This window comes from Hippoglossus hippoglossus, chromosome 21 (assembly GCF_009819705.1).
Source record: "Hippoglossus hippoglossus isolate fHipHip1 chromosome 21, fHipHip1.pri, whole genome shotgun sequence".
Taxonomy (NCBI): Eukaryota; Metazoa; Chordata; class Actinopteri; order Pleuronectiformes; family Pleuronectidae; genus Hippoglossus; species Hippoglossus hippoglossus.
Genome location: NC_047171.1, coordinates 17,698,063 through 17,720,772, shown reverse-complemented (window position 1 = coordinate 17,720,772; position 22,710 = coordinate 17,698,063). Strand labels below are relative to the sequence as shown.

At 42.9% G+C, this 22,710-nt stretch overlaps 1 protein-coding gene across 7 annotated transcripts in view; it reads left to right on the top strand.

The window, feature by feature from the left end:
- LOC117754543 (probable phospholipid-transporting ATPase IH) overlaps positions 1-21,905 on the top strand; it is a 35,984-nt gene extending 14,079 nt beyond the window's left edge. Inside the window, exons 5-31 of one of the 7 annotated variants that reach the window (XM_034573450.1) lie at positions 173-280; positions 2,671-2,799; positions 3,795-3,898; positions 4,011-4,061; positions 4,181-4,245; positions 4,334-4,415; positions 4,523-4,673; positions 4,783-4,980; positions 5,106-5,279; positions 5,904-6,070; positions 6,581-6,652; positions 7,212-7,285; positions 7,415-7,518; positions 7,890-8,071; positions 8,434-8,667; positions 8,795-8,972; positions 9,059-9,161; positions 9,538-9,683; positions 10,091-10,150; positions 11,319-11,446; positions 11,539-11,674; positions 12,188-12,211; positions 13,985-14,050; positions 14,336-14,439; positions 14,540-14,705; positions 16,002-16,116; positions 19,004-19,140. In XM_034573450.1, the coding sequence (XP_034429341.1) occupies positions 173-280; positions 2,671-2,799; positions 3,795-3,898; positions 4,011-4,061; positions 4,181-4,245; positions 4,334-4,415; positions 4,523-4,673; positions 4,783-4,980; positions 5,106-5,279; positions 5,904-6,070; positions 6,581-6,652; positions 7,212-7,285; positions 7,415-7,518; positions 7,890-8,071; positions 8,434-8,667; positions 8,795-8,972; positions 9,059-9,161; positions 9,538-9,683; positions 10,091-10,150; positions 11,319-11,446; positions 11,539-11,674; positions 12,188-12,211; positions 13,985-14,050; positions 14,336-14,439; positions 14,540-14,705; positions 16,002-16,079 (3,084 nt within the window). In that variant the 3' untranslated portion in view covers positions 16,080-16,116; positions 19,004-19,140. Of the gene's footprint in view, positions 1-172; positions 281-2,670; positions 2,800-3,794; positions 3,899-4,010; positions 4,062-4,180; positions 4,246-4,333; positions 4,416-4,522; positions 4,674-4,782; positions 4,981-5,105; positions 5,280-5,903; positions 6,071-6,580; positions 6,653-7,211; positions 7,286-7,414; positions 7,519-7,889; positions 8,072-8,433; positions 8,668-8,794; positions 8,973-9,058; positions 9,162-9,537; positions 9,684-10,090; positions 10,151-11,318; positions 11,447-11,538; positions 11,675-12,187; positions 12,212-13,984; positions 14,051-14,335; positions 14,440-14,539; positions 14,706-16,001; positions 16,117-17,472; positions 17,687-19,003 lie in introns of those variants that run through there. The other 6 variants (XM_034573448.1, XM_034573449.1, XM_034573451.1 and 3 more) reach the window with 6 other exon arrangements.
- The last annotated feature ends 805 nt before the right edge of the window (positions 21,906-22,710 follow it).

Sequence of the window (22,710 nt, the reverse complement as noted above, 5' to 3'; positions counted from 1 at the left end):
GTGACTTTCACCTCTCCCCTCTCTCTCTCTCTCTCTCTCTCTCTTGATCTCATGCTACGTTCTGGCCCCGATTCTCTCTGCACAATAATCCATATTCTCTCTTTCTCTCTTGCCAACAAACACACCGTTATAATCTTGTTCTCTCTTCCCTCTCCTGCTGCATCTCTCTCAGGGCTATGAGGACTGGCTCAGACACAAAGCTGACTGCTCTATAAACGAGTGTCCGGTGGACATGGTGCAGCAGGGGAAGGTGGTGAGGACGCAGAGTCACAAGCTACGGGTAAGAATGGCCTCATTAGAGCAGCACAGCACCTGAGGCCACAAAGCGACACCGCTGTACTGCTGCGTAGCTCACTTTTCTCTATATCTGTCGTGTCTCACCCCGCCTCCTCTTCTGCGCAGTCCTCTCCAACTTTGTTTCCTTCTTCCTCTCTGGCTCACTCTTGTCTTTCCCACCAATTAATATCTCTGAAGCTGTAGTAGAGGGAACAATCGCTGTCCCCTGGCACACCACGGACGAGTCCCCCCCGCGGGAATTAACAGGACTGATGCATTTTATAGATTCAGGTCTTCCTGTCGTCATCCTCTTATGTCATTCTGATGCAACAGCAGATCACAGTTTGGTAGCGTGGCTCAGTCTAATTCCTGGATATGCGCAAGATTTTTATTCTATCATACTTTATATGTTTTCAGCAATATTATGTATCATAGATTTTAATTTACCACGTCAAATTCAACTTGTGTAGCCATGCACAAGGGATTTCACAAAGAATTTGAATCATGAGTTCAGTTTGATCATTTCAGACAAAACCGCAGTTTAATCTTTATTAAAACAATGTGACACAAGTAATACTCCGTTTTGTTGACTGGAGTGTTAACCAATACACAAGTCACTCTTCTGCTGTTGCATTTAAGTCTGGGACTTCAAGCATATTAACACATTTACAGTAATAAGTGGTCATTTAAAGCCTATGACCTCATTCAGACGTGGTCTTAACATCCGTCCTGAGTGACTGCCTATGCGTCCTGGGCCACATATGAAGAGCTGTCTACTCAGCTGACGTCTCTGACCCGCTACAGTTTCACTACGAATCAAACATATTTTTATGCCTCTCAGTGTCCATACATTGATTTGTTCGCGGCCACAATATCAATATATCCAGACATAATGACTGATACGTTTCTTAAATGGATAAGATATTTCTCCACAGTAGCTGCACAAGATTCATTCCTGACTTCCTCGTTCTCTCCTGCTCGCTCGCTCATGCCAAAATACAGACACACACACAAATGCAGTGACTATGAACTCTGGGTAAAACCAACATCATTTGGTCTTAGCGTACAAAAAGTGACGCTGGTGTTTATTTGCATATGAGTGATCCGATCACAAGTAGCCACAGGAGTCACATTCAGGACTCATTTTAATGCGTCCTAAATGTGTCTCAGGGGTAAATTGTCTCAGGGGTAAACACACAAATCTAGCGCTGTACATTTGTGATCAGATCTCTCAGGACGGATGTTGATACCAGGTCAGAAAGGAGCCCAACTTATCCAAACCATAATAATATAAAAGATGTCCAGCGTAGTGATTTGTGCTGTTGCTTCGTTGTAGAACTGTATGCATCACTCTGCCCCGCTGTCGCTCGCTCTCGCACACACTCCGGTCTGTCACAGTCAGACCAGCCATCTGCAGCACCAGGAGAAATGTCACTGCTTTGGTGGCCCAGTGGACCGTCAAAACATCCATAGAGTTATTACCTTCCTGTGCAGGCAGGGGAGAACTCAGCAGAACATTGGGCTATAGCTGTCGGTTAACGATTAAATGAACATCCCCCGTACTGGTACCCGGAGCAGGGCTGAATGTCAAGATTTCTGTCGAAAAGCAAGAACCAATATCACTGAGCTTGCATTTTTCTCTGCAGAATCCCTCTCATATCATCCCAGCGTGGATAAAAACAAAGGTGTCTGTTTGCATTATGTGAGTGTTGAGCTCAGCACCTCCTATGTAGATGCGTAGTATAATATTCAGTCCAGTTACACCATTGTGTCGAGAGGGGTATTTAATGGGTGCAGGTATGTTTAGATTCTGCTGCGTCTGCTGCTCCTGTTGAGCGCGGAGACGGTGCTGGATGTTGAGTGTCATCTTGGAATGAGGCTTCGATACAGTTCCACAGCATTAACGGTTACAGAGCATTAGTTTGTGTTTCCATCGCAGTAGATTTCATTTTACATTCACCTGCACCAGAAACTCTCCTCCTGGCTTTTTCTGTCCCCCTTTGTGAGTCATTGTCCCCGTCTTTCTCTCTCTCTGTCCTTTCTCTCTGTCTCTTGAGTCTTCTCCTGTTTTCTGCACCAAGGTTTCTCTCTTCCGCAGATCAAACGGAGAGGATTAGAGTGTGAATTGGGAGCAGGAATAATGATGAATATATTAATCATGCAAAATCAGAGCGCGTGCGTGTACGGTCACCGTGGAGATGGGATTTATCTGAGTTTAAGCTGCTCCGCTCGCATAATCTGTTATGCAACTTCTAAATCCTTTGGGGAAAAAATGGATGTCTGTATGTCTTTTACTCTCTGTTTATGTGAACCTCTCGTCAAAATCCTTATCATTTATTATGGATGTAAAAAGCCATTATGGGATCGTGTGTGTGATGAGTCCTGTTCCGTCAGGTGGGGGACATCGTTGTGGTGAGGGAGGACGAGACTTTTCCCTGTGACCTCATCCTTCTCTCCGCCAGTCGTCAGGATGGGACCTGCTTCGTCACCACCACCAGCCTGGACGGGGAGTCCAGTCACAAGGTGCCGGGACGAGTGCATGATGTGGATTCAATAACGTTTTTTCACTAGAGTTTTAAATTTACCACCTTTAATCCCTAAAAATAAAACCCCAAAGGTTAATATAGGCCCTTTTAGGGTCTAGGAAATTACTCAGCCATATTTAAGAGATTTGAAAGTACTAAAAATAGTATTTTTCAAATTTATAACCTTATAAAAGTTCCTCCTCATCAAATGGTTAAAGTCCTGCATTCACATTAACACGTAATGCGTGTGTCAGCTCTATGACAACATTGTTCATTATGGTCATTATCACAAACATTGTATAATTATCATATTTCACAATTATTTTGTATTTTGTCTCATACAATGTTAAACAATAGTTTCACTAAACACACTTGGATTTCCAACTATGTTCCATGACAATTTACAGCTTGAAAATGTTAAATTTCCTCCAATATGTTTATTTAGAACTAATTTCTACAACACATTGATTTATAATTGATAATACATTTCTACAAAAAATTTAAAAAGACTAATTTCCCGCGCGGTACACACTCATCTAGAGATGACATTTTTTGTTATTTAATCTTTTAGATCAAATTCATTGATTTTCAAAAGAACCAAACAGTCCACTTAGGTTTTTTTTTTTTTACTTTGAATATTTAGACAAAACAAGCAAATTGAAGAAGTCACCTTAATTTTTAGGACGTTCTTCTGGCCTATAGACCCAAATATGAATTGATCGATTTGCAGATAAATTTAAACTCTACGCTACACTGTAGTACTGCACCCACCCTCCTCCTATATGCCCCCAGGGTGACCCCCTGCTGCGCTCACCTTCCCAGCATGCTTGTCGTCTGCTGACCTGCCAATTGCCTGTGATGGTTCACCTCGCTGCCTCTCCTGGTGGACCCTGTGATGAGGAAGCAAATGATCCCTGCTCTCATTACTGGCTGCGGGTGACATTTTCCTCTGTTGTCTTCTTCATTCCCTCGTCCTCTGCCTTTGTCCCTCAGACCTATTATGCCGTACCAGATACCATGGCCTTTAGAACGGAGCAGGAGGTGGATTCGCTACATGCCACCATTGAATGTGAACAACCGCAGCCTGACCTCTACAAGTGAGTCTGACACACACTCACTGATGCATCTTTCTCTGACCTATTACCACCTCTTAGAAGTAAATCTTCCTTTAGTTCTGTCTTGATTCGATTTCGCTGTGACCTTTTCCAGATTTGTGGGACGCATCAATATTTACAAGGACAATGAAGAGCCCGTGGCTCGGTGAGAACTTTATCTTTTACTTTTCCTTTAGTTTTCACAGGGCCAACTTTTTTTTCTCAAATCATCAAATGGTGTTTTTTGAAATAAAGGCAACTAAGGATTGTGTTTTATTCTTGCAGACCACTCGGAGCTGAGAACTTGCTCCTTAGAGGGGCGACACTGAAAAACACACAACGCATTTATGGTACAAACACACAGCTTCACATTGTTAAAACATCAAAAGAAAGGTTGTTGTTATTGTCGTGGTAACTCTGTGTTTTCTCTCTCCTCAGCTGTTGCAGTCTACACTGGCATGGAGACGAAGATGGCGCTTAATTACCAGTCTAAATCTCAAAAGCGCTCCGCTGTAGAAAAGTACGATGAATGTCTAAACTCCTTTGCTGCACAGTCAGGGTTTCTGCAGGGTCTTAAAAAGTGAGCCGTGATCCTGACCCTCACTTTACTCCCTCTCGTCTCTGCAGGTCGATGAATGCCTTCCTGATAGTGTATCTGTGCATCTTGATCAGTAAAGCGGTGATCAACACTGTTTTGAAATACGCGTGGCAGTGGTCTCCCGACCGAGATGAGCCCTGGTACAACCACAGGACTGAGAATGAGCGGCAGCGGCCCGTGGTTTGTCCATCGACCTCCGCTTTAAAAACTAAATATCCATGCCTATAACCCCCAACTCTGATATTCACTAAAACATCATTGGTGTTATTTTTCGTCCACCCAACCACAGGTGATCCGAGCGTTCACAGACTTCCTGGCTTTCATGGTCTTGTTTAACTACATCATCCCGGTCTCCATGTACGTGACGGTGGAGATGCAGAAATTCCTCGGCTCCTACTTCATCACGTGGGATGAGGAGATGTTTGATGACGAGCTGGGAGAGGGAGCTCAGGTCAACACCTCCGACCTGAACGAAGAGCTGGGACAGGTATATATATATACACACACACAAGCTAACCACACACAGACACTCTCTCTCTCATTCACTCACTCACTCACCCACTCACACACACTCTTACACACACACTGTAACTCTCTCTCTCTGTCTCCCAGGTGGAGTATGTGTTCACTGATAAGACCGGCACTCTGACTGAGAACAACATGGAGTTTATTGAATGCTGTGTTGATGGGAACGTCTACGTCCCGCACGCCATCTGCAACGGACAAATCCTCAGCGCTGCGTCAAGTATAGACATGATCGATTCCTCACCTGGAGGATACAGGAGAGTAAGTGTGTGTTTGTGTGTGCGTGCTTCTGTAAAGTAAGCAGGCCCCTAAATCCAGCCTGAGTTGAAACTACGCTGCACCAAGAAAAGAAAGACGACTAACATTTCCAGGCGGAAAGACTATTAAAGTTATTTCTTGGACGTTTATGTCCATTTTGCGTTACCCTCCAGTATATCCAGTTCATATAAACTTCAACATTTTCTCTGCAGCCACTGTTTGCTCTGTCTTACATGGACACAGACACAGAGAAAGTGATGAGTTGTGCGATCCTGGCAGGGGCAACAGTGATTTGTTTAGATATAATAGAAGAAAAGTTGTGGAGTCAGCATGGGCAGCAGAGAGGGAGAAGAGCAGCCCCTGCCAAAAGACCTAAATGTGCAGAGAACTCAAGAAAGAAAAAAGATTTCAAGCATATTCTGCTGCTGGGAAATGTAGTTCAAACATACCACAGCAGTGACAATGTGGCACCACACTGTGATCCTTAGGATGGCAAGGAGCTTGAGGATTACTGCTTGAAAAGAAGAAACCATATCCCGATGACTGAGTTCAATGATGCACCTTGGACATGAACTGAACTGTTGCCTGAGTGAAATAAAAAGTGTTTCCGGATTTGTTTGTCTGTAGGAACACGAGGATCTGTTTTTCCGGGCGATGTGTCTGTGCCACACGGTCCAGGTGAAGGAGGAGGAGACGGTGGATGGTATCAAGAGAGGCATTCACCAGGGCAGGCCCACCTCCTTCTACATCTCCTCCTCACCGGATGAGGTGGCTCTGGTGGAAGGAATGAAGAGGTAAACTCACTGATTCACCTAGAGACGCACGTGGCCTCATACTTTTTGCTGCGTGAACACAAATGTGTCTTGGGCCACATATGTTGGACGCCTACTGAGTGGCTTTCAACTCTGATCCCCACAGAAGCCATTTTCAGACATGAACTCCGGAAAATATCTGGACAATCGGGGCTGGACATTTTCCAGATTTTGTCTTTCACATATGAAAAACGCAGTCAGACATGTTCACATTACAACAAGAAAATGTCCGGAGCTTCCAGATGAGGTGTGGCACCTGGGTAGAGCATGCAGGAGGCAAATTCTGCTACGAAAATCAGATGCAAAAAATCTTGTTATCGTTCCAAGTTGACATCTATGTCTGCATCCGCTACGTGAATGGCTCCTCTTTTCCATCCAGTGTCAGAACACCTTTAGTCCTTTCTGAGTGTGATGCAAATACTACTGCTCCTCATAGTGTACATGGAAACCTTCTATCTGACTTAATATTCTTTCCATCTCTCTTGTTGCCAGGCTGGGTTACACCTATCTAAGACTGAAAGACAACTACATGGAGATCCTCAACAAAGATGATGAGATTGAAAGGTTGGTTCATTGTGGTCACACCACAGGAGAGAAACGAGGAGTGAGTCAGTTGATGGATCTGTGTCTGTACATCAGCTGCCCGGAGGGAACCAGACCTCGGATTGTGTTTCATGTTACTATAAAAACTACAACCACGAAACGGTGGGCGGAGTCGTTGGTCAAAACGCTCTCACTGATTGAAAGGCAGCAGTGTTGCATTAGAGATGCATTTTGTGGAAAGTGTCTGATGTTTTGATCGGAATTGGAAGTGTTGCTGTGACCATCCTCTCTCTCCATCACTCTCTGCAGTGGTCTGTCAATAGTGAGTTATATAAAGGAAGCAGGGGAGCAGGAGCTAAAAAAAAACTGTTGAAAATCAATTCAATCAATTTCTGATTACTTTCTGTTTTTGATAGGACCCTCTCTTTCTTCAGCTGGAGCATGACCAGGAAGTGCAATATGCACTTAAAAATTTATAAATAAATAGTTTTATAAAGTTTTATCCTAAATACTTTCATGGAAATAAAATAAATAGGTTAACAACAGGATAATTTGAATGCCAACACTGTCTCTCCTCCAGGTTTCAGCTGCTCCATGTCCTGAACTTTGACTCTGTCAGAAGGAGAATGAGTGTCATTGTCAAGTCAAGCTCAGGTGAACATTTTTTCAGAAATCAGTTTTAATACATTATAATTGTTATAATTCTCCATCAGACACTAGAACAGTCTTGTGATTTGTCTGAATTTGTTTTTGTTTGCTGTTCGTGTGTTTGTGGACTCTCAGGAGAATACCTGCTCTTCTGTAAGGGCGCAGACTCGTCCATTTTCCCCCGGGTGGTGTCTGGGAAGGTGGAGCAAGTGAAAGCTCGGGTGGAGCAGAACGCTGTAGTAAGTGTACAGATTGTGACCGGTATGAATTTAGAGTGGGTTTGATAAAACATCACATCACTCAGTGATATTCTTCTATAAAATAATTTCATAAATGTGAGGGATTTCATTTTAATTTAAAACTAAATTAAATTTTATAAAAAAATGAATATGTACTTATTAGCAACATAAAGAAAGTGGATATTTGTGTATAAGCAATTAATCAAATGACTTTGGTGTAAAGGATTAACACAGAATTATGTTAAAATTCTGCTGTTGAACCTGTTAGCATCTTTTAGCAAATTGTTTTGACCTTCTTGGAAGAGGTAACAAACTCACTTGGATTCACATGACATTATTCAACATTTCTCGGTTTCTCTCTGTAATAACAGGAGGGGCTGCGGACTCTGTGCGTCGCCTACCGACGGCTGTCGGAGTCAGAATACGAGGAGGCGTGTCATCACCTGACCGATGCCAAGCTGGCCCTGCAGGACAGGGAGCAGAAGCTGGCGCAGGCCTATGACATCATCGAGAGGGACTTTGTGCTTCTGGGTGCTACAGCGGTGGAGGACAGGTTGGTCACCACGGAGATGGAGAGGAAGGATGAGAGAGAATTCAAAGCACAGAGGAGAGATTAATGAGTCATGACGCCATTTTTAAAGTGTTTTTATGACTCACGTGGCCAAAAATATAAATGTTCTTTTATTCTTTTTTTATCCTGTGATACTGAACATTTTCTAAGAACAACATCATCTAACAAGGCAGCCTTTAGTATTGACCCTAACTAATTTACAGTTTGACTTCCTGATAGATGAAGTGCTGATGAGCAGGGAGTGGAATGATCATGCATTGACAAGTTGTCACCAGTTGGTAATTGATTGAGGCTTTAACCTACCCGACTGGAGGCTGTGATCTGATTGACTTATTGACGTGCAGGCTCCAGGAGAAAGCTGCAGATACCATAGAGTCCCTGCACAAGGCCGGCATGAAGGTTTGGGTCCTGACGGGAGACAAGATGGAGACGGCGGCGGCTACCTGCTACGCCAGTAAACTGTTTCGTCGAAGCACACAGATCCTGGAGCTGACAAAGAAACGCACAGAGGAGCAGAGTCTGCACGACGTTCTGTTCGAGCTGAACAGGACCGTCCTCAGACAACGCTCGATTTCTGGGTATGAGACAACCTCATGGAGAGTGCTGTGAATCCACATATCACACAATCACAATCTATGTTCATTAAACTTCAAACCGCAGTCTCGTCTACAATTGATTTATCTTCTTTGTTTCTTGGTATTCCAGGTTGTCAGTCGACTGCATCGACTTTGGTCTGATCATCGACGGGGCCACTCTGTCTGCGGTATTAAAGCCGAACCAGGAGGGCGCCGGCAACGGCAACTACAGAGAGATCTTTCTGGACATCTGTCGCAACTGTAGCGCCGTGCTCTGCTGTCGCATGGCACCGCTGCAGAAAGCACAGGTGACAGAGCGGCACTTCCTTTTGCAAACGTTCTTCCCAAATGACAAACAGTCGTATTGATTAATGGTGCGTTTGTGTTCCTGCAGATTGTGAAGTTAATAAAAGCTTCCAAGGAGCATCCCATAACCCTTGCCATTGGCGATGGAGCCAACGATGTCAGCATGATCCTGGAAGCGCATGTGGGCATTGGTGAGCTCCTTTCACTGCACTAATCAGTGGCTAATTTGCTAAATCATCCATTAATATATGAAAGACGTTTTTTCCACGAGAGCCAGAGTTGATTTTTAACGCTTATTACACTGATGCATATTAAAAACAAACAGCCAAGATTATCTCAAATTTGTCACATTTTACAGGGTTGCATAAAATGTTGCTATCATTATAATGGAAAATATAATAGTGATAATTAAACAACAAACTTGAAATTAAATGATTATATTTTATAGATAAGCTATAAAAACAATATATTGAACTTGATTTTTTAAAGGTTTGCTTTTGCCACATTTCACTGGCTATTATTTGGGTTTTATATTTTTTTGTTTAACAGTCTCTTGTGTTCCCTCAGGTATCATGGGTAAAGAGGGCCGACAGGCAGCAAGGAACAGTGACTATGCCATCCCGAAATTTAAACACCTGAAGAAGATGTTACTCGTCCATGGTCACTTCTACTACATTCGAATTGCTGAGCTTGTTCAGTACTTCTTCTACAAGGTACCAGACAAATGCTTTGTGTACCCCAGTGGCTCACACGTTTTAATCACTTTAGCGTAATTCCCGGTGAAACACTGAGTTACAAAGCGCCAGATTTTCGCAGCTACTCTGACAGATTACTGGATTCATGAATCCCCGGTGCAACATTCTCTCCTGGATTCATGGGCGCAGTGATCAGTGTGGGCGGCTTCCACAGAAATCAGTGCCCTGCCAACTGATTCATTTTTTCCTTTTTGGCAGGCCAGCTCCTTGCGGCCCACTCACCACTCACTGAGCTTATAGCCCAATCTCTGCATAAACAGAAATGTGTAGATCGTAGCATTTTTAGATTCTTCAAATCTCTTCACATGTTCTTGTTGGAAGATTATCGCTGACTCCTCTTGTTGTTTTTCTTAAATCTTTTCCAGAATGTTTGCTTCATCTTCCCTCAGTTCCTGTATCAGTTCTTCTGTGGCTTCTCCCAACAGGTAAGCACCCAATGTCTGTATGTACAGTGTTTACATATCCACAGTGTTTTAGTTTAAATCATTGTATGTTGCTCTTAATCTTAGTTTATGTTTATCGTCCGTGTCCTTGCGTGTAGCTGCGTGTGCCAGAAACGTCCAACTTTTTAAACTTTGCATGCACGTCTAATGCAACATGAGTCTGTGAACAGGTCCCTCCCTCTAGACATATCTATGACTCCTCATTATGAGGGAGCATAGCAATTCCCATAAAGGCTCTTGGAGGGAGATTGCAGAGACTTTTGGTAAACACAAGGCATTCTGCAGGAAACTATGGAAAAAACTCTTCAACCAGTTTGTCAAGGCACACGAGCCTGAAGCATGGCTCCTAGAGAACACAAGATGGTGCTAAAACCGTTCTGTTTGTGTTTCTTCTTCTTTGCCTTTTTCCCGCTGTGTTGTTTTTATTTTTCTCAGTTGAAGCACTTATCGTTTAGGGAAAGCACCGAGTCACTGCGCCTCAAGGGAGAGTATGAAGGGAGAGGCGTATCCATGTCACAGTTTGTGTGTTGTAATGACCAATACGTCTGTATAACCCCAGCTTTAGACAACACAGATAATGATAATCTGCTGATTCTGTAGTTTCCTTCAACTCTACTGAGCGTTTAAACTTCGTTGGCTCAGTGTTTTCCGTCACTAAAAGCTCAGATAAACACACATCGTGTCCTTACACTAACATCTGACAAAGTTAGTAACTAGCTGGTGAACAAATTGTAGCATTTACTGTAGCTGTAGAGACCAACACAGAACAATACAGAATTAAATGAAAAGCTAAAACTAGAAGAAGATATTTATAAATGTATTTCTATATTCCTTTTTTGAGCACGCACAGCCTTATTTGAATTTCTTTCACCGGGATTTGATATGACTGCTGATGTTTTTGTTTGTTTTGTTTGAATTCAATTAAATAAAGAATGAATATTGGCCAGTAACACAACTTCAGATAAATTTGACAGTTCACTGTTTGTGCCATAACAACTTTGTGAGCCGTTATTATGTTGGATGTTGTTTTTTGTTACTTTGTTGCTGCCCCCATGTGACCAAAAAAATTAAACAATACAGCTTTACATTTTTAAGATGTCCTTTTAGATATATAATGCTGTCTGTGTCTGTTGTGTTTGTCCCTTTGCAGCCCCTGTACGACACCGCCTATTTAACTTTGTACAACATCAGCTTCACCTCCCTCCCGATCCTCCTCTACAGCCTGGTTGAGCAGCACGTCAGCATGGAGACACTCAAGCGGGATCCCTCCTTGTACAGGTGAGGTCGAGACAAAATGTATGTGTTGCCCTGGTAAAAAATATCGTTTGACTGTTACAACTCTTTTTCTCTTTTCTACCCCTCTGTCTCAGGGACATAGCCAAGAACTCCCTCCTCCGCTGGCCCGTCTTCCTGTACTGGACGTGCCTGGGTGTGTTTGACGCTGTTATCTTCTTCTTTGGTGCCTACTTCCTGTTTGACAACACCACCTTCACCAGCAACGGCCAGGTGAGCCTCAGCCTCTGTGTCAGCAGACAGCCGCTTCTATCATTATAGTAGAAACACACAGTTTTGTGGGGTGTTTGAATCCTTCAGGGAATTTAAAGGAGGATAATGGATAAAAAAAGAAAACTTTTTTACGAACACTCATTCATCTCCATTGGATTCTCATGAAAGAGGAGTTAAGTGTTACGGGATGACTCATTTTTTTGTCTTATCTGTAACAGTAAGAATTCTGTTCTGGGGTCGTCCCTGTAGCTCAGCAACATTGGATCTCCATTCATATCGACAACGCAATAGCATCTTTCTGTGTATTGTTAATTTCATGTCAACTGTTTTCAATTGCCTTTGGTCCTGTTTTTTAAGTTGAAACATCCTGAAAATCATTTTACCCTTTGTCCTGATTCTTTTTCTCTTTTTCTCCCCCCCCCCCCCCCCCACCTCCTCTTCTTCTCTCTCTGCTTCCTCTCTCTTTATTTTGCTCCTCCTCCTCCTCTTCTTCTTCTTCTTCTGCGTCCTCAGCTTATGACCACCAACACACAGATGGTAAGCCCTGTCTCCCTCCCTGTCAGCTCTCTCTGTCTTTCACGCTCTTTTAGTTCCTGTCGTACCGTTTAAGCTTTCAGTTTGACCGTTTCATCCGGTTTCATCCCTCCTCACTGCACATCATCCATGCACTTTCATTTGAATGTGTAGTTTTCTCGTGCTCCATTATTCCCCCTAATCTCTGTAAAGCCCTGAATCCTGCTCAGCACCTGATCGTAACAACTCCACTGACACAGTAGAAACCTTAGATGCTCCCCCACACTATTCCTGTGTTTGTTAGTAAATAGAGTATGTAACGTAGATTAAGATCCAACATCTGTTTGTTTTTCTGTCTAAGGTGTGCATTTGTGTGTGTGTGTGTGTGTGTGTGTATGTGTGTGTGTGTGTGTATGTGTGTGTGTGTGTGTGTGTGTGTGTGTGTGTGTGTGTGTGTGTGTGTGTGTGTGTGTGTGTGTGTGTGTATTTGTTTCTTCCTTTGTATTTGTGGTAGCAGTTTTTGGGGTTGGTTGGTTTTTAGGGGGGGCTTTTCATCATGTACACTTTCTGTTCTGTTGACAGATGCTTAAAAAAGGCAATACACACTATTTCTGTCATTCATAAAGAAAATCAGTAACTATATTGTCTCTCAGTGGAGAACATACCTCCGCCAAGGCCCAACAGTCTACTTCAATTCAATCAAGCTGCACCAGGTTTCACACACTCAAAATATCAGTTCTCCAAAGCCGTTCTCAGACTTGAACTCCAGAAAATGTCCGCACATCGGGTTCCGAACTTTTTGAGTTTGCGTTTCAAATACGAAGAACAGAGGAGGAGATTATCTGTTCAGAGCATCATGCAGGAGGCAGGACGTATAAACTCTGCTGCAGGGATTACATTAAAATTTGTGTTTAAAGCACAATCTTATCTTATCACCAAAAGCTCTTGAACATCGTCTTTCCACGATGAAACCTTCTTCTGCGTCTTCTACGTGCGTGGCTCCTCGTTTTCATCCTGCGATATTTGTATTCATTTGTTGTTGTTGTTTTTCAGTTTATCATTCATCGCATGTTAGAAACGTCAACAACACATCCACTCGCTCGTGATGAATCCTCCAGATAATTTCCTGCTGTGCTTACACAGACATTATCTAGAGATTTTACTTGGGGCTGGCAGGAGAAACTCCAGGGAATGTCCGCAGCAACTGACTCGTTCTCACATACTGCCCCTGTGGATAATTCCAGGAGATTATTTAGAGTTCATTGCATGTCTGAAAGCAGCTATGATGTTTTTATTAAGATCCATGAATTATATCCCCTGGGAAATCTCACAGTGTTGAATAAAGTGAAAAAATAATCCCTGGATCCGCGCCCAGACAGGGGTGAAAACATAACCTCCTTGGCGGAGGTAATGAATGAAGGAAGATACTGGTCCCAACAACCAGCTGTGTCTGTGCTCTTTCTCTCCCTCCATCTTCCTTCATCCCCCACCCCCTGACTCTCATTCCATCTGTTCACTCCCTGGTGTCTGTTTAAACCTTTCTAGGATTTCAGCAATTTGTAAAAATGTGGATGGTGAGAGGTGATATTAAGATTTTTGGCTCAAACCTTAGAAAATATTTACAGAAAATGTCCTCTTCCTAACTGATCACCTGTACCACAGCAGATATGGTGTGAAAGTGTCTGTCTGCTCCCTTCCCATGCTCGTAGTAAAACCCTAGTGTGTTCACTAATCCACGAGGCAGGTTGTGTGAGCGCCGCGGCCTCTAACCCTCTTCTTTCTCCCTCCTCCTCACAGATGTTTGGGAACTGGACCTTCGGGACTCTTGTCTTCACTGTGCTCGTGTTCACCGTTACGATCAAGGTGTGTAAGTCTTCAGAGGTCTAATGATGGAGGAGAGAGGGACACACACACACTCATGACCATTGTATTGCATAATCCCTCCATTCGAAAGACGTCATTAACATTGCACGTGAGCCCGGGTGTATCCGTGCACAAGCCCGCGGCGCTCGTGTTCACTGTTATGTTTCATAATATGATCGACTGCGCTGGATGCTCGGTTTGCGCAACAGTAAAGCCTGAAGGCAGTGTCATTGACGTTATTGACTGCTCCAGTGTTTACTATGTATTTATTCTTGTTTGTTTCAGCTTGCCTTGGACACACACCACTGGACCTGGATCAATCACTTTGTCATCTGGGGGTCGCTACTTTTCTACGTTATTTTCTCTCTTCTCTGGGGAGGCATCATTTGGTATTATACCCTCTGTGTTTTTTACTGCTATCTATCGCCTTAAATGTGTTTAGCACATTTCTGGAAAAACAATCCTTGTCTCTTTCCTGTCGCTGCTCAGGCCGTTCCTGAACTACCAGAGGATGTACTACGTTTTCATGCAGATGTTGTCCAGTGGCCCAGCCTGGCTCAGTATCATCCTACTTATCACGGTCAGCTTGTTGCCAGATGTCATCAAGAAGGTCCTCTGCAGGGCCATGTGTCCCACAGCCACCGAACGTGCACAGGTAGGTCCACAGTGAATCTGCTGAAACTTTCAGCCATAGACTATATACAAAGATGGTCGACATGACGGCTCAACAAAAGTGAAGCTAAAGTGTCTCAATCACACCCTGGTGGCTGGATTCAGTATAGGCCATAAACCCTGGCTTATCCATGTTAGTGGATGGGACTAAACTAAAAAGTCAAAGTAAATTTTAAATACATTCTTTTTTAAGTTGTTTTCGGATGAGCTTGGTTTTAATTAGATATTTGATGCTTTTAAAACGAGGCAAGGCAGTTTTATTTATAAAGCACATTTCATTACACAGAGGTAGATTCAACGTGCAGAGACATCAAAACAACACAGAGAAAACATTTAAGAAATTCAAAATCAGAAAGAAGTTATAAACAATTTTTCCAGCAAAATATAAGAGGTGAAAAAGAGCAGAATAAGAAGAGGTAACGAGACTAAATAGGTAAAAGAAATAAAAAGGATAGAATCTGTAAAAACGATAACAAAATATGTAAATTAGTCAAATAGATGGAAATGAGTAATATAATAACTGACTCCCGATTGGTTGAGAATGTGTATTTTAGCTTCGTTTTTGTGCAACAGGAGGAAGAGACGTGTCTTCCATCTTTATTTACAGTCTGTGCTTTCAATTGTCTTGTTCAAATGTCATGTTGTAGGAGTTTTGTAAAGTGATTTTACCTATTGTTAACTAAATGCTTTGCTAAAGCCATTAACGAATCGCTAATTAATGCTCTCCCATTTTTAAGATGTTTGTGTTTTTGCACCTTTCGGGGTTAAAACAACCTGCTAAAGTAATAGTTCTCTTAAATCCTTGCACACACTTAATATTTTGATAGTAATAAACCATATGAGTGAGCCTCTAATCAGTTCCACTCTATTAACCATCCAGGAAGACCATTAAGACCCCTAAAAGCTCCGAGCATCAGCGTGATTTACTGTGACTTCTGTTCCCTGCGGCTTTGCTTCACCTTCCCGTGAAGCCAGCTCCTCCATGAATGGAAAAATAAATGACGGGTCTGACAGATTTCTTCTTCTTGTGCTCTCTCTCTTCTCTTTTCTCCCTTGTCACTGCACCCTAATGGACCGCCCTAATCAAAATTCACACCATCCTCCATTGTTCCTCCCTTTTCTCTTCCTTCACCCTTATCCGCACCACTGCCATCCTCCTTTTTTTCTCCTGTCTTCACCCCCTTCATTACCCTCTCCCTTGTCTCCTCCTCTCTTGTTTCCCTCCCCACTGCGCCCGTGTGACTCTCTGCACTCACTCACTCCTTCGTGGTAACTGCAGTCCCCTCGCCCGTGCCTTACTGTGGAGCCGTCCACCATCTTCATGCTTTCTCAGTCCTCCAGCAGAATGAGTTTCTAATTGGCCCAGAGAGACGAGAGAGGAGCAGGAAGAGGAGGTGACTCTCTCTCTTTTACGCCCTCATCTCTGTGTGCATGGTGGCATGTCCCATGTGTAAACCACTGATCACTGTTTCAACACCTCACCTAATGTCAGACTAACCACTGGGGGGTGCTGCTGATGATGCCACAGTGTTAGTGTGTAGACCAGGTTTCATTCATCCTGTTTGTGCCATTTAGGAAAACAACTTCACAGTGAATGTTTAATGTGGTTTAGAGCAACACTATGTAAATTTCAATAAGCAACCAAACTTTGTATATTACCCATGATCCCTGGCTTCCTAAACCAGAAGAGAGCTGCTGAAACAAACACACCAGACTCTGTTTAGAATTCTTAATATTTTAAAGAATATTGAAGACAAACGCTGTTTTTAATGACCACTCATCAAAGTTACACAGATAAAGAACAGAACTACACCCTATTCCAAGTCAGTGTATTATCAAACTGATTTTGAAGCTGCTATCTTAAGGTAAAATAGTTGCATAGTGTTGCTCTAAGAAAAGTAAGTTGCATGTATTATACCATGTTTTCATATTTTTCATGTTGTCGCCTTGTCATGGTTGTTTTTAAAGATGAAATGATGTGGTTTTATAGGTCTGCTGGACAGGAAATTGTTTAGGCCTACATTTGAATTTCTTCCAATATAAAGCACCAGCTTCATATCTCATATTGAATAATTAATTATAGAGTAATAATCTTGAAAATTTTAGATATCAATAGATTGACTGTTTAGCTAAGTTCCAACTACTCTAATGTAAATAATGGTAGCTTTTTACATTAATTTAAACTGAATATAATGTAACTTATAAAAACAACATTTTGGGACATTTCGTATTTTATTTATAATCTATATTTAATTCATCATCATGGTTATCTTGTAGACATTTGTCTTGTGGGATCAGACCACAATTACTCTGTGCTAAATATACCTGTGCACCAGTGAAGGCAGACTGATGACTAATATGAAGTTACATTCAATGACTAACTTAAACATAGAGTGACTGTGTCTTCATTGCACTCCTTGTCAATGTCAAATTTAAAGTAAGAGAATGACAAAGCTCAGACGCAAAGTTTGCTACAGATAATTGGTTTAATTCAAACAACCAGGACGTTGTGTTAAAGTCCACAAGCTTAGTAAGACTCCTGGAAACTGCAGCGGTTGATCGCTGTGGATTGTTCTGCAGTCAGTTTTTTAGGGGATCATAGTTTCCTACATTCAAAATACATTTCCTGCTGCGTTCTGACGGCAGGTGAGGATTTGACTCAGATTCAGGTGGTTGAATGTTACCAGGTACAAGACACAGGCTCTGAGTCGATTCCATTATCACCTCCTTTCCTTTAACATCATCCACAGAAGGTAAGAACAGCCCTGAAGGGTTGTGTGGCTCCTGGCCCTGCTGCTCCAGGGGGCGCCAGTGAGCAGGAATCGCTCCGCCCTAATAGGACCCGTGAGGGAGACAGTGGAGACAAAGCTGCTAGGACCTATGACTCCATGATGTCACACAGCATCTCGCTCGACAAACCCTAGAGTCCCCCCCACCCCCTCTAGGTGGGCTATGGTCACCATGGTAACAGCCCCACAGAGGGCATTGACAGTGGGGAGTCGGCTCTTAATGCTGCCACCGCGATGCTTCCTGCTGCTGCTGTGCATTGTGTGGGGCATGCTGTCGTGCTATGGCTCAGGCTTCGAGGGGGGTGTTTGGCTGGGTACAGGAAAGTGTTGCTGCACGAGACGTTTCCTTTCGTCAATCCTACTTTCAGGAATCACAATATCCAATTAAACCTGCTGTGCTGGTTTCAAAGTGTGCTCTGCTTCTCACCGCATGTGGGATGGGAATTAACTTGGTCTGTGTAGCAGCTACAGGAGAAATGTTATCCTTCTCTTTATTTAACCCGGGTTACATAGAATCCACTTATGTGCTCGCCAACAAGTTCTAGGATTGTTGGTCCTTAGGATCGATGTGAAAGTAAAAGTTGAGGGTCCATTAGTAAAGGTTGTGGATCAGAGGAGATGATTGACCTAATAAGCAATACTCCTTGTAAGTTACGTGATGTGGCAGATAAACCTATTCAGTATATTTATCCACGATGCAGCTCAATAGGGTGGTACAGTGGTGCAGTGGTTTGCCCGGTCCCCTCAGGAGTTTCCTGGTTTGAATACCAGAGGTTGTTTGCTCTGTTGTGTTCACCTTCCTCCCAGAGTCCAAAGACATGCAGATTGGGGTTAGATGAATTGGAGACTCTAAATTGACCGTAGGAGTGAATGTGAGTGTGAACGGTTGTTTTTCTCTGAATGTAATGTATGTGGCCATACACCGGCGGCCTTTCTGGGATAGACCCGCCTCTCGCCCAATGCTAGCTGGGATTGGCTCCACCCCCCCTGAGACCCTCAAAGGATAAGCAACTAGGATGGATGGATATTTGTTGGTTTGGTTGGTATTAATGATGTCAGCAAACCTTTATACTGTTTTATCTGGAAAGAGTAACTTTGTGCAAGGAACACTGATGACATCTAGTGTTGGACGGTGAAATTGCGAGTGCAGATTTTGTGTTTGGCTCTCAAGCATGCTTAATCTAACATGTCAATCATGATGGGAATTTTCAGAGGGTTTCTAAATAATCCGTAATTCTTAATGGAGTAGTTATCTAATTTGATCCATTGCATGTGTTCATTAATCATCAAACGAAACATCTGGATGAATAAAACAAACCTCTACCTTCTGATCATTACTCTTTTTCAAACTCATGCATCAAGCCGTCTCTCACCTTTCCTCACTGACAATACCTTTGATGTGATCTGCTTGTTTCTCCTCTTGTTTTTATTTCATTTTCTCTGTATCGAATCGTCACGTGATCACACATCCTCCCTCCCTCTTTCTCTGTAGGGTCACGAGAGGCTTTCGCAGGGCGGCGTGGCCGAGTCGACTCCACACTCCTCCCGTCGATCCTACAAAGGCACGAGCACGGACTCCTCTCACCTCCACCTCGGTGCTGCGGAGACGCTGTCGCTGCGCACATCCGATCCCCTGCCCCAGAAACTACTGGCCCACTTGGGAGAAGGGGGCCGGGCAGACTTGTGCTCCCTCAGCCCTTACATGCTACGTCTCTCAGGGGCTGGATTTGCCTACTGCGCTCCAGGGCCCGAGACCTCAGTGTGAACAGGAATGCAAACTCCGAAGTCAGAATCTTGTGGGCTAAAACATGCAGCGTGTAGTACATGCAATCAAGATCTGCTCTTCAAGGATCACGGATTTAGAGAACATGTTCATGTGCATCAGAAGCATGGACGCTCCATGCTGAGTTCACCATGTGCATTTACGGGGATACACCTGAGTGAACAACCCTTTAGATATTCTCTTCCTGACTCCCCATCCTCATCCTTTTCATTTCCGTGTCCCTGTCTTAGTCTCATCAAAGTTCCTGCTCAAACTCTTACTTGAATAGGTCTAAGAACATAAGGGGACCCATGTGCGAATGTGCATCGTTTCTTGCACTATGTTACTGTCCTGTTTCCGCATGTCAGCAGTCGGACCCATTTTTACTCCTCGTCCTCATTTTCAGTTCCTCCACTTTTGTGTCCTTTTTTTTTTTTTGCATTTGACAACATTTATGTACAGTTACGTGGTCTGGCCAAGTCAAGGGGGAAGCCGTCAGGCTCAGCCCTTTAGGTGTGCGTGAGTGTGCATGTGCGTGAGTGTATGCATGAATCTGCCTGTTCTTGTACGTTTGTATGTGACACACCTTTGCCTTACAGGTAACCACACTGCAGCAGGCTAGGAGCCAAAGGAGAAATGTGTTTTAAAAAGAAAAAAGTAGAAGCAAAAGTGGTGTATTATATTACTAAGCCTTACACACACCCACACACATCAGCTGGAGGAGAGAAATGGGTGAAATCTGAAGAGGGATGTGCAGTATTCTAGCCGCCCTGCCTTAATTCATAGATTTTCAATGGATTATATTTCTAGGTCATTGTAAGCATGTCTGGAGAGAGCAAGGAGGTCTAGAGGGCATATATGTCTGGTACACTGCGCCTATTCCTCTTCCTTCCTTTCTTTTACCCTCACGACAGCGTCACGCTTAGTTTCCCTTCTTGTCTGCCGCTGTCGCATGTCGGATCTCTGCTGCATGCCAGCCCCTTGTCCTCCTTCGTCCAAGACATCATCGCTCATCTCAAACTGCATCAATTCATCTATAAAAAAGGAGCACACTGTACCCACTTGCGCGCCCACGTGGCCATGTTGGGTAACAGCAGCAGTCGTTTGGTTTTATTTATGATGTCTTGCCCCTCCTCACTGTTGCATTGTGCTCGTGCGTTTGCTGCCATGCTGGGTGTTATGCAAACTTAACGTAAGAATGTCCTGTAGTCAAATTATGATATGAAGGTTTTTTTGTTTCCCCGTGTTGCATTAGTCCATGAGTATTTTTCTGTATTGTTCTAAAATTATTGATGATGGCAGTCACTGTTTATGTATGGATGTAACTTAAAAAATCTTTTGATATACGTGTATTCTAGAGAGAAGGGGTGTAAATATAGTCTGTTGTCATGTTGGAGACTTGAATCAGCGATGCCACAATCAAATCAGTGCGAATGTTGGAACTGATTTGTCCATCATGTCCTCCAGCAGATGATTGTAGCTCATTATGGATGAACCTCCTTTCTGCATTTCTAACATCTGAAGTCCTCTTTTGTCCAAAGCATATCTGTCGTCGTTGCATCGCGAGTGACCGGACTCGGGAAGTCTTGAATGTCAGATTCCGAAGCATTTTTGTATGTTGTTTATACAGTTTATTTTCATACACATCACACATCTGCCAACATGTATAGATTCTGTATTTTTGATGATTTATCAGCCCGGCCGGAGGGGTCTGGAGTTTTTCTCACTCAAACCTCCGCGAGTGATTTTTTGACCCGCTGCGGCTCAACATCCTGACCTCAGTTGTTTTCAAGGAAAGGCCTTTGTACTTGTTATGCAGTGTCACTGTACTTTAATGACGTGATGGGGAATTCTTTGTAGTCATTCTTCACACAGTTTTTTTTTTTTGGTAGATCCTCCGCAGCTCAGTTTTTTCACTATTTCTTTTCATTTTTGTGTTGTCCATTGTGGAACTTTCTTTTGCTACTTTTGTATCCCAGAGAGAAGAGCTATATTTTAACTCCATTAGAATGTGTGTTTAAGTTTGTAACCAAAATGAGAGCATACGTATACGATTCATTAGAGATTTACCAATAGGTCTACACACTGCACTTTGTTCTAGAAGAGATCCGTTTCCCCCTGAAAACAAGGTCTACTGTCGTTCGACTGGGGTTTATATTATTCCTCACAAGTTATTTTTCTAAGAAGATTGTAGTCGGTGAGAGAGAGAGATAGAAAAAAGTGACCAAATAACTTGACAAGGAATGAACTGCGGGTGGGTGTCGGCCTCTGTCTCTGAATGGGTTTATCACACCAGCCTTCTAACTGCTGATCAGAATGTCAAACTGCTTTTCTAAGTCCATCAGCACAAGAGCAGGTGCTCGTCCCGTAACTCCTGAGCTTGGCAAAGGTCTGAAACGTCGACTTCGGTGCTCCGAGCAGCACGCCTCATATCATACCCTCAGTACAGCACTGTTTGTATTACTAAACAGGTTTTGAGATATTACTTTTTTTGTGCGGGTGGGTGGGGGGGGCCGGGGATACAGATTTTAAAAGTTCACTTGTTGACTTTTTTGCCAGCCTGTCTGTAGCAAATGAGGGCAAAGCACTGTATTGTCATTCTGCTTGTAATAAAGACAGAGAGAAAACTCTTGTCCTCTGATTCTGTGGTATATAAAAACGAATTTTTTGAATTTTTTTTGTTTTTGTTTATGAGCAAGATTACGCAAAAACTACTGAACGGACTTCCCTTACACTTGGTGTAAGTATGACACGTGGGCCAAGAAAGAACCCATTTGATTTCGGCATAGATCCGGACAAAGGACACATTTTTCATCACTGTCTTTAACATTTCAGGTTTTTTGACATTTTCCCAGTTTCCCAGTGAATAATTCATGAATATTGATAAAAAAAAACTCTATATATCTATGAGTGTGTGAAATTTTGTGCAGCTTGATTGAATATAAGGGGACTGTTGGGCCTTGATGGAGGTATATGCTCTACTGAGTGCCATTCTTGTTTGTTTGTGACCAGTATTATGCAAAAACTACTCTACGGATTTCCACAAAACTTGGTGCAAGGATGGAACTTGGTCCAAGAAAGAACTTGTTAAATTTTGGCATGTGTCCGGACAAAGGACAAATTTTATTACTTTCTTAAACATTGCAAGATAAGGCGTTTTAGTTTTTACATTTTCACCAATTTCCCAGGAAGTGATTAATGTGTCTTGATTAAATAAATCACATGTATTTAGGGAACTGAAATCTATGACTGTGTGTAATTTGGTGTGACTCGATTGAATTTAAGAAGAAGAAAGTCTTTGTCACCTCATTATATTTAATAGGAAAATGGAGCCGGCCTTCCTTTAATTCTCTCAGAAATTCTACAGTAAAATCTTCTGAAACTTGACATACTGACAGTTAGAGTCATCATTAACAAGTGTGAGGGGAAATATCTTT